This window comes from Monodelphis domestica, chromosome 7 (genome assembly GCF_027887165.1).
Source record: "Monodelphis domestica isolate mMonDom1 chromosome 7, mMonDom1.pri, whole genome shotgun sequence".
In the NCBI taxonomy this organism is placed as follows: domain Eukaryota; kingdom Metazoa; phylum Chordata; class Mammalia; order Didelphimorphia; family Didelphidae; genus Monodelphis; species Monodelphis domestica.
The window spans coordinates 30,394,489-30,406,844 of NC_077233.1; the positions used below are offsets into that span (position 1 = coordinate 30,394,489).

General features: G+C 38.3%; 1 protein-coding gene across 1 annotated transcript in view; it reads right to left on the bottom strand.

Annotated features, from left to right (window-relative positions):
* The window catches only part of SUCLG2 (succinate-CoA ligase GDP-forming subunit beta), a 350,518-nt gene that overhangs the window by 276,518 nt on the left and 61,644 nt on the right, over positions 1-12,356 (bottom strand). The window contains exon 2 of the mRNA XM_007500056.3: positions 4,741-4,882. Within this exon, the coding sequence (XP_007500118.1) occupies positions 4,741-4,882 (142 nt within the window). The remainder of the gene's footprint in view (positions 1-4,740; positions 4,883-12,356) is intronic.

A 12,356-nucleotide genomic window follows, 5' to 3' on the forward strand; every position in this document is an offset into this window, starting at 1 on the left:
GACATAACCATTTTGTGGTTCTGCCTCAGTTTTTTAGCTGTAAAATGGCAATAATAATAAACCCTACCACCCGAGTTGCTTTGAGGATCGAATGAATTTTTAAAGTTGTTTAATAAAATTTAAATTACTATATACATTTTAGTGATTACGATGACAGTGGTAGGTTTTGATGATATTGTTATTATCTATCCTTTAAATGAATTTATCTTAATCTTTAAGGAGAAAATGATTACCTAATAGACAAAGCTCCAGTTATCAGAAACTACTAGAGCAAATTTAGTCACAGCAGTAGAATTGGAGACTGTAGTCCATAGGGGCAACGGCAGGGAAAGTACAGAGGGAGGCCCCAAAGACAAGTTCCAGAGTAGGTGCTGTGGCTATGACAGCGGCACAGAGATCAGCCTGGGAGTGGGAGGCAGGCAATGGCCAGGAAGGGCTACAGTAGCAGCAGGACCATGGCAAGGAGAAAGCAGGGAATGAGGAGAGGGCAGGGAGAAGGGAGCCTGGACAATTGTACAACTTGGTCCCTGAACCTTGGAGCAAAGAAGAAACCCCTGTGGCTCCCTCACCTTGAATTAAATCCCCATTCACTCACTCTGGTAATGGGGACGTCCCATCGCCAATGGCTAGTAAAGGAAGCAATCCTTCCTAAGGAACTAATCACTCAAAGGATCACTTATTTGCTGTCAAAGGTGGGTACACTGTGCACACTTTTTAGTCAAGTCAGTGAATTGCTAAAATCCATCCCCTATGAGAAAATGAGTCTCATCTAAGATGCCGGTCATAACAAATTTTGTTAAAATCCAAAGGTTGTTTGCATTACCAATTTCCATCAACCTCTCCCTCTAAACCATAATGGCCCCACAAATCTTCCCTTGCTATTCGAGAGGCAATAAAATGAACCATCAAGACAATGTTGGTAGATTACTCAAATTATCCAATGACAGCCTCAGAACCTGCTGCATCTTCCCCTAATTTTATTAACATGCATTCCTTATCATAAAAATGCTGACAGGATGGAGACTCTCCCAAGAACATCATTGAGTTAAAGAAGTCAGGAAAGTAATGAGTGAGGAGATGAAATCTATAAGAAAACATCTGTGCTTTGAAACAAGTTGTGTTTTTTAAAGCCACCTTCACAACCAATTTCCAAGTAAATCTTCCCCAGAATCATATGATTGAAATTGTACTTAGAATATTTTATATAAAATCAAGATGTCGGACATCTGGCATCATGTAAGAGGGCATGTAACTCAATGAAAAGGAGGAGAAATGCTTCTTTGAAACTTCTCTTGGAAATGTTTGTAATAAAAATTGTTTGTATAAAAGATGCCTCAACTTGATGAAGTGGGAGAGATGCACCATCTCATGCCAGAAGATTTTAGGAAGAGGTGAGCCTTCACAGTGAAAGCCTGAATTTACCTAACCTAATTACTTAAATTACTTACCTAATTTATCTTTGATTAGAACCCTGTTTCAATAGAGCCCTTAAGGTCCAGGACCCAAAGACCATCTAACAGGTAAAAGTGTGCTGTTGAAGAGTCATGGTCCACTGGCAGAGGACAGGGCTTGGACTCAAGTAAATTAGGTTCAAATCCTACCTAAGATACTTAGGAGCAGAGCAGAGAGACACAAGTGCTTCAATAGGAAGTACTTTTTTTTTGCATGTGTGAAAAGGAAAAGTGAAACTAGGAGGTTAAAGTGCTGGGGGAATTCCAGGAAGGAGGGAAATCAGTCTTGATCAATGACACATGTAAAACCCAGTGGAATTGCTCATTGGCTATGGGAGGGGGGTGAGAGGAAGGGAGAGAAAGAACATGAGTCAAGTAACCAATGAAAAATATTCTAAATTAATTAATTAAATGAAATTTTTTTCTAAAAAAATAAAAATGAAATTTATATTTACCCTCCTTGTGGTTCTTCAGACCAAAACACCCTTTCTTGGCTTCCCCTTCTCTAAATGTATAGGATCACTGGACTAGACTGTAAATTCCTTTAGGACAAAGATGATCTCACTTTTATATTTGTATTCCCTGAGCCTAATAAGTTTCTTGGCACATGATGTTGTTGTCATTGAATTGTTCAGTTGTGCTCAGCTCTTTGTGACCCAAAGCATGCCTATCCCATCCACAGACTTTCTTGGCAAAAGATCCTCCAGTGGTCTGCCATTTCCTTCTGCATCCTGGTATACAGAAATTGCTCAATAAATGTTTTTTCATTCATTCATTCATTTGTTCATTCTCTTAAGAATATGAGAAACTTGACTCAGGGTAAGATCAATAAAAAACCAGGAATTATAAAAAAAAACCTGAAACATATATGGGACTTACAGCTTTGCAGAGTGCTTTCCATAGAATAATTCATCAATCACCACCAAGTATTTATTAAGCACCTGTTATGCACCAGATGCTGTGATATGGTGTTTGTGGTTGTTATTGTCCTTCTTTTGCCCCTCTGGAAATTATCCCTGGGAGAGGGGATCAGTGTCCTGGCCAGTCACACTGCTAAGAAGTTGGCAGGACCCTATTTTGTGTTATCTTCTAGAATACATTTGTTTGCATTACCGATGATTTCAATCAATCTCTCCCCTAAGGCCTCTCCCTATACTTTCCCTCCATTGCCCCTATGGACTACAATTTCCAATTCTATTGCCATGACTAAATATGCTACAGGAATGGTTTCTAATAACTGGAACCTGCTCTATTAGGGAGTCATTTTCTTCTTAAAGATTAGGATAAATTCAGTTCATGGATAGATAACAACAACAGCTCAGCATAAGCAACCACCGCTATCATCATAATCACTCAAATATATATAATATTTTAAATTTTTTAAAAATAATTTCCCAACATTATTTCATTTTATTCTCTAGGATTCTCAGAGGAGGAGAGAGGAGGGAGAAGGGTTTGCATTTACTCTTTCTAGGAGAGGCTTGATCCTAACCTATGTTCTTTGATCCCAACTCCATGTTCTAGGTCGAATGAAAGAGTCTGCTGCCATATACTTTAAGTCAAGAAAACAGCATTTTATTTCTCTGACAGCCTCTGGAGATCAAGGAAACAGATCAGTGTTTTAGCAAGTATTCTAAACAACCCTTGTTAGGGAAAGGCTGATGCTAGCAGTCATGATCTGGGGACTAGAAAGAGGATGGAGGGAGGCTTCTCTGCCCTCCCTTCCTCACACTTATAAAGCCACAGGCAGGAGTTACTTAAGAGTATCATATGGGTCAGCCAGGGTTTCTGAGGAGCACCGAAGGGCCTGGCATAAATGAGATGGAAGTAGGAATGTAGAATAATAATTGCTAGTCAAACAGGGGTCTAGACATAAGTTCAAGATGCATCTTTAGGCAAAATTAGGAAAGACTTGCAGAAAAGAAGGAAGTGGTAGGAGACTGGATGCTCTGAAAAAAGGAGAAACACCTGACAGATTCAGGAAAGGGAGAATTTTACTCCACTTTGATTCAGCCTTCTGGGAGACCTGACTTGAGTAAGTGCTCACAGATCCCATAAGGCCATGGGACTAGAAGACTTCTGCACAAACATTAAACATTCAGTATAAAAGCAACATTAACTTCTTCCCATTTGCTCTGACATTTCCTCAAATTCTCCTTTATCCTGAAGGATAATTGGTTACCCTCCAACCAGCGCTCAGTTTAGAGGTTCCATCAATCCATTGTGTTCCATTACAAAGATCCCCATGGATATGTTTGGAAAAACACTGAATTTTGTTGTTTTGCCATTTCAGTTGTGTCTGACTCTGTGATCCCATGTGTAACTTTTTTTTTCAAAGACATTGGAATAGTTTGCCATTTCCTTTTCCAATTCATTTTAAAGTTGAGGAAACTGAGGCAAAGAGAGCGAAGTGATTTGCCCAGATTCATACAGCTACTGAGACTGGATTTGAACTCATGAAGCCCTTTATCAATTTATGCTACCCAGCTGCCCTTTGATGTGTAAATAGAATCACATATTTCGAAGGGATCTGCTCTAAACCATCATTTTACAGATGAGGAAAATGATGCTGAGGAAAATGAATGGACTTAACCAAGGTCATAGAGATAAAAGACATCAGAGGCACCATTGGAACTTAGAGACTCACTCAAAACAGGGCTCTTCCCACTGGACCACATGGCTTCAAACCAATGAACAAACTCTGAGAAAATCCTGTTTGGTGCCTTTACAATCTGGCTCTAACTCTTGGCAGAATTAAATCATGTCATTTTTCCTCAAATACTTTTTTATATTGTAAGAGTATGTCCTACTTTTGTTTCCGAATATATGACATTCTATCAGCCATGTCTGTGCCTTTGCATAAACTGGACCTCGTCCACATTTCTGACTTCCTTCAAGACTCAGATGAAAAGCTCCTCAAAATTACTCATAGGTGACTTTCTGTACTCCTTCTATGTAATCATCCATGTCCATGTTGTTTGCCTCCACTGGGATGTAAGCTCCTCAAAGTCTTCTAAAGGACCTGATTTTTGCCATGATTTTCATTGTTTTCCAGAAATTAGCAGAGTCCCTTCCATCTAAGTAGGTACTTAATGAATTTAATTCAATTAAAAATGATTACCTGTAGCTTCCTTCACATGGGAAAAAATCAATTTGGCTAATCAGATATTAAATTTGAATCCTAGAATAAAAAAACTCTCCCTAGAATACTGATATAAATATCTCAAACAACAAAATGCAATGCGATGAAGCGATGGGCATTCCGTCCTGGCAAATGAGCTAAACTTACTCAATCTCTTAGCAGCATTGAGAGCATCATTGGCTGTGTCTGCCACAAAGAATCTCTGCACCTTCACTCCGTGTTCTGACATCAACTTTTTGCTCTGGTATTCCTGCAGGTTCAGCCATCTTCTGGAGGTTACCTGAATGCCCTGTGGAAATAAGGAGAAACAAGCAAACCTCATTAAGAACGGTTCCCATAAAAGTTAAGTAAGCTGGACAATTCCTCAGGCCATTGTACAGAGCTGCAAAAGGGCCATAGAGGCCATTTAATTCAAAGTTATTATTTTATAGTTGTGGAAACTGAGGATCAGGGAAGTTAAATTTCTTACATGAGGTCTTACAGGTAGTATTAAGGATGGGATTTGAACCAAGGCTTTTAACTCCACAGCCAATAGTATTTTCACCGGCCCACATAGCTTCCTAAGTGTCACTCTGGCTACCAGTTGAAAAAGAAAAAAAAAGACATTCTGCTTTATCTGACAAACACATCAGTTATAAATACTATAAGTCTGGGGGAACAGGAAGCACCTGGTTCGAATTTGACCAACTTGGTTACCAATCACTAAAATAGACATACTACACACAATTTAACCAAATAAATATGTGTTAAATATTGGATATGTGCTGAACCTGTGTTCAGTGTTGTAGGGGTTTCATGAATGGATGTGACACTGTGCCTGCCCTCAAGTGGAACTGCTTTTCAATGATATACAAGACTAGTCAACTAATCATTTATTTTTTAAAGTTTATTTAATTAATTAATTTAGGATATTTTTCCATGATTACATGAGTCATGCTCTTTTCCTCCCCATCCTCCCTCCCATAGCTAACGTGCCATTCCACTGAGTTGTACTTTTGTCATTGATCAAGACTTATTTCCATACTATTTCTATTGGTACTAGGGTGATCATTTAGAGTCTACATCCCCAGTCATATCCCCATATACCCATGTGATCAAGCAGTTGTTTTTCTTCTGGACAACTAATTATTAAGTACATTTTTTCTTCAGCACATTAAAATGGACCCTATTGTCCTGAAAGGGCAAACACTCAGCTCTTGGGCTGCCATTTTGATAGTGAAATAATGTGGCTATTCAAACATCAAATGAAGAGATACGTTAACTCTGAATGTTAGAAGGTGGGGAAGGGACCAGGAGAATGACATGGATAAATGAATTATAAAGACTTTACTACTGTTGGTGCACATGGCTACAACTACTGTTGCAAAATGAGACATGGATTTTCAGTCAAGGCCAATATATTGGTCTTTTTTTGGTTAAATAAACATATTTGCTACAAGATAGGACTTCTAGTGAAGGAGAAGTTAATGAATTGTGATAAAGATTCAAAAAAAAAAGAAAGAATAGAGTATAAACATAAAATACACAAAAAATTAAAATGTCAGAAGAAAATATATGGAGTGATATTGTGATGTTAAATCTAACATAAACTTTAAAACTGTATGTGTAAAAAGTTTCTGTACAGATAAAACATGTTGCCAAGATTAGAAGGAAAATAGAAAATGGGGGGGTATGTTTATAGACAGCATCTCAGATAGAGGTCTTATATGTAAAACCTATCAAGAATTTTGTCAAATTTATAAGAATAAGAGCCATCTCCCAAATGATAAATGGGAAAAATATATGAACAGACAATTTTCAGATGAAGAACTCAAATTTTCATGTTGATTAAAATAGCATACTTTCTTTCCTAGAAAAGAAAGCCAAAAAGGACTAAATTTAGCTTTATTTCTTTTCCTTTATTTATTCGTTGGAGAAAGGATGAATAAATGATAACTTGGCAGTAGCTTACATGGTGGCAAAGAAAGAGCCAAATGGTTTATAAATTTTATGGGTTCTGCTGAAAGCTTGAACACTGTAAACCACCCATGGATTCCCTGACATGGATTCTTATCACAAAAGTGGATCCTAATCACTGTTTGCTTTAATAGATCATTTCCTAAGGTGAACCTTAATGCTGCCTTGTTTTCCAAACTCTGGCTATTAAGTCATTTATCGTTCATTTCTATCTGATATATTACTCTGTCTGACCTCTATTTCATATATTAGAATGCTATATCAACTGCACTCTGCAGGGTGTCCAAGAGTCAAGCAATTCTCTTCTTAAATTGCTACTGGCATGAGAATGGGAGGGCCCACAACTTTGAGTGTTTCTGGTTGAAATCAGTGAAAGCAGAGGTTCTTAGTCATGTTAAAGAACAGAATCTCAGTTAAAAACTGGAAACCCAAAGTGATATTATCTTAAAAAGATGTTCTCCAAATCATCACCACAAATATGTTTTAAATTCCAAGCTCCTCGTTTTAAAGACTCAAAGAGATGAAGTTACTTAAATCAATGGTTAATCTCTTGTCCACTGGCTCAAGAAAGAGAAAACTAGAAAATTTTATTGTAAGAGTATAATCATTCCTGAAAAACTTAAGACTATAGCAAAAGGTGCTCCCTAAGAAAAGAGGAGATCAGACATGTTTAGCACCCACTAGCCATCCCTCAAAAGTAAAACATGAGTCAATAGAGTAAGTCTACATCAAAATACCAATTTTAAACTTATTAACTAAAAAAACAGTTTGAAGAGGGCATTTGAGAGACACTAAGTAATAGATACAACATGGTCAGGATCAATTCCTTTTCATTAGCGTGCTCACCGTATTAATTTTAAAAACGTTCATGAAACCTGCTGCACACTAATTGCCATTGATCCACAGTCCTGTGTCATAGATATATAATAGATATTGAATATACATATTAGTTGTAATGGAAAGTAGATATAAAAGCTACCGGTTGTGAGCTGTAAAATGAGGCATTGGTTGCAGACCCAAAGCCACCAGCAGATGGCAAGAGATCAATATTTAGCAGAGAGGTGGAAGGAGTTATTGACTACCATGCCAATCTATCCCTTGGGACAGTAATTTCCTGTATTGTTCAAAACCAGTAATTCACACACACACATTAACATACACGTATTTATAAACAAATAGCTACATATATACATGTGCAATATACATATTGCATAGGTATATATGCATATGTACATATTTGAAGATATATGTGCATACAAGTATAGCATTTATGGGAGGCTATATGCTTTTAATCACATGTTTTGGTTGCCTTATTTTAAAATTGTTTCTTCAATTAATAAGAATTTCTTCTCTCTCTTTCCCTTCCCCCATGTAAAATCTGTGGAACTCCAGTCAAGACTGGACTGAAGTTGACTGGTAAACTTCACAAATGGAATTAGACTTTATAACTCCTTCCATAGTCTTGATTTTTTAAATACTCTATTTTTTTAAACCCTTACCTTCCATCTTGGAATCAATATTGTGTATTGGTTCCAAGGCAGAAGAGTGGTAAGGGCTAGGCAATGGGAGTCACGTGACTTGCCCAGGGTCACACAGCTAGTTAGTATCTGAGGTCAGATCTGAGCTACCCAGCTGCCCCCAATAGTCTATATTTTATAGGATCATAGAATTAAACCTTAGCCTTAAATTGTGACTGCAGAAAATATGGTTTCAAGACAGTGTCTTGTTTTAAATCAAATATATAAGGTTGTCGCCAGGGAAAAATTTCCAATTATTAAATATACCCAAGTCAGCATGGTTTATAGAGATTTTAATTAATACAAATGAGGAATTAAAAAAAGGGAGAGAGAGAAAAAAAGGAAATAATGAAAAAAGGATAGACCGGCCCAGGCCAGCCCTGGCCAACCCAGGCCCAAGTCCTAACAGAAAGATCAGTCAGTCTTTTATCCACTCACCACAAGATTCATCCAAGCAAGGATTCTAGTGTTCAGAGAGACACCAGCTGCCTCCTCCAATTCAGCTTTCCTAGCTGACTCTCCTGAGAGAGACCCAAGAGAGACAGAGTCTCCTCAGAGGGAGTTCCAGTGAGAGTTCTGAGAGAGAAAGTTCCTCTGAGACTCAGAATCTCCTCAGAGGGAGGTCCAGCCAGAGTCCCCTGTTCTCAGTGTCTCCTCTCCTTTTAAAGGGAATTTTCTCCTATGTCTCCTCCCCTAAGTTATCATATCTACCAATCACAGTAGACGTTTTCCAAAGGATAGACCATTCTTAATTCACACCTAAGAAGGCTTGAACTTTTGATTAAGTTCATGCCTGAAAAAAAATCTCTGAGTAAGTTCTCACCTCTTTGCTCCTTGTAAATGCACAAGTTGCCTGACCTTTATAGGTACTTAGCACCCTTTACTTTAAACCCTTACCTTCCATCTTGAAGTCAATATTGTGTATTGGCTCCAAGGCAGTATAGTGGTAAGGGCTAGGCAATGGGGGTCAAGTGACTTGCCCAGGGTCACACAGCTGGGAAGTGTCTGAAGCCAGATTTGAACCTAGGACCTCCCGTCTCTAGGCCTGGCTCTCAATTCACTGAGCCACCCAACTGTCCCCTTAGCACCCTTTTGTATTAGATTTAAAAACTTTTTCCTTACTATAAGTATGGGTTAAAGTATTTTTCATTGTTCATCAAGGAGTTTCTTCCCCTAAAGCAGGCTTAAGTAGGGGTGGAGTAGAGGTCTCACATTCCTGATCTAAGTTCCTTCATTGTTTAAAATGGGGAATGGTCTTAACTAAACCTTATGAAGTAGGATCTGAGAATTTTTAAGGTTCACACTAGGGGACTGAAAATGAAACCTAGTAACAAGACAGAGCCAAGGAACACTTATGCTGGACTCAATTAAAAAGGTATGTCCCAACAAAAGCCAGAATCTGAGAAGACTCAGGTTCAAGGGGAAGACAGAAGGAAGGGCCCAGGACCCTTCCCCTACCTAGAGCGCTAAGCCTACAGCAGCAGCGGGAACCTCTGGGAGGACAAAAATGTTGGTCTGGAGGGTGTACCTTGTGGGCAGGACTATGCCAAGCTCAAAGCATTGAACACAGCTAGCAGTGAAGGAGCTGGAGTGGGAGCATAGAGCTGGCAGCCTGGTAAGAGCTGTGGAGGTCCTCCATATTGCTCCAGCCTTCCAGGAAGGTTTGGCCTCAGACCACACCCAGCCCAACCCAGCTGAACTTAATCCCATCAAAAGTCTTTAGAGCTCAGGAAAGCCCAGACTCCAACATACCTGCCTCATTGACTGCTGTACTTTCATCCAATCAAGAGCCTCCAGAGGACAGAGAAGCTCAAACCCCAACAACCCTACCCCACTGACTGAACCAAGAGATCTTCTGTCAAAGCTCCAAAAGGGGAGACAGACAGAAACCTCAAAAACCAAAAAAATGAGAGGAGCAAGGGCACAGACAAACATGGGGAGCAAAGAAGTGGTGAATATGAGCAAACAACAGAAAAAGAAGAAAGAAATTACAATAGACAGCTTCTATACAGTGAATGGAACAGAGGGGGAGGGATCAGCAAACGAAGAATTAGAAATCCCAGCGAATTGGACACAGGCCTTGGAAGAACTAAAAATGCAATTCAAAACAGAATTAAGAGAGACTGAAGACAACTGGGAAAAGAACTTAAAAACTAAGATAAGTCATCTGGAAACAGAGGCACTTGAACTAAAATGAGAAAAAAGTGTCGTGAAAGCCAAATTCAACCAGCTGGAAAATGAGGCAAAGGAGACAAAAATGAGGTAAAAACGATGAAAAATGACCTCAAAGAAAATCAGACCAGAAGGAGAAGGATTACCAAAAAGCTAGGGATGAAATCCTGTCTTTAAGAACCAGAATACAACAACTAGAATCAAGTGACCTCACAAGGCAGCAGGACACTATAAAACAAAACCAAAAGAATGAAAAAATTGGGGAAAATATGAAGCATCTCATTCACAAAACAGAGAATTTAGAAAATCATTCAAGGAGAGACAGTTTAAGAATCATTGGTCTACCAGAAGACCATGACAAAAGAAAAAGACTGGACATAATATGACAGGAAATTATTCAAGAAAGCTTCCCCGATATTCTAGATCAAGAGGGAAAAGTAGAAATTGAAAGAATACACAGATCACCTCCTGTACTTAATCACTAAATGACAACAACCAGAAATGTTATAGCCAAATTCAAGAACTTTCAGACCAAAGAAAAGATATTAAAATCTTCCAAGAAGAAGTCATTCAGATACCATGGAAACACAGTGAGGATAATGCAGGATCTGGCTGCATCCATACTGAAGGACCAAAAGGCATGGAATATGATATTCTGGTAAGCAAGGAAACTAGGTCTGCAACCAAGAATCAACTACCCAGCAAAACTAACTATATTCTTGCAGGGGAAAGTATGGTCATTCAACAAAATAGAAGAATTCCAAGAATTTGTAAAGAAAAGACCAAACCTAAACAGAAAATTCGATACCCAAGCACAGAACTCAAGAGAATCATCAAAAGGTAATCAAAAAGAGGGAAAACAAATAAACAAAAATCCCTTCTTTTTAAGAGACTCAATGAATTAAAATGTCATGTATCCCTATAAGAAAAGAGGTCATTGGTAACTCTTAAAAACTGTTATCACCTGGGCAGCTAGAAGAATTACACTTAGAGGGAACAGTGACAAACTGTATAGGATAAAAGGATAACACATAAATAGGTATATATATATATATATATATATACATATATGTATATATATATATGTATATACAACTAGGGCTAAAAAGAGGTTAATACTAAAAGAAATGGGAAAAGAAACAAAAGGGGGTAAATTTATATGTCACAAAGAAGCTCATGGAGGGAGGGGGAGAAGATCATTACACTGGAAGAGTAAAGAGGTTGGAGATAGGAAATACTCAACCCTTAGGGTGATTTAAAATTGATCCAAAGTGGTAAGAACAATCCAATCCATTGGGGCAGAGAATAGATTTGCACCCTATAGGGGAGTAGAAGGCTAACAAATGGACTGGTGGGGAGGGAAGCAGCACAAGGGAGGGATAGGGTAGGGGGTAATTTTAGGAAGACTACAGGGAAAATACGGGGGGAATAAGAAGAGAGGGGGTAGAAAGGGAAGTAAAATAAGACTGGGAACTAGGGGGACTGATTAAAAACAAACATTGGTGTAGAAGGAAATATTGAAAGACGAAAAGGCAGGACCAGGAGTAGAAATCAAAATGCTGGGAAATATGCAGCTAGTATTCATAACTCTGAATGAGAATGGAATGAACTCACCCATGAAACGCAAGTGAATAGCTGAGTGGATTAGAATCCAAAACCCTACCATATGCTGTCTACAAGAAACACACATAAGGAAGGTAGGTATGCATAGGGTGAAAGTAAGAGGATGGAGCAAAATCTATTGGGCATCAACTGATGAAAAGAAGGTAGGAGCCACAATCATGATATCTGACAAAGCCAAAGTTAAAATAAATCTAGTTATAAGACATAGGGAAAGTAATTACATCCTGATAAAAGGCAGTATAGAATATGAGGAAATATCAGTACTCAATATATATGAACCAAATGGCATAGCATTCAAATTGCTAAAAAAGAAACTAGTGGAGCTCAAAGATGAAATAGATAGAAAAACTATACTAGTGGGAGACCTGAACCTTCCTTTATCTGAACTAGATAAATCAAACCAAAAAATAAATAAGAAAGAGGTAAGAGAAGTGAATGAAATCTTAGAAAAATTAGAGTTAGTAAACATGTGGAGAAAAATAAATAGGGACAAAA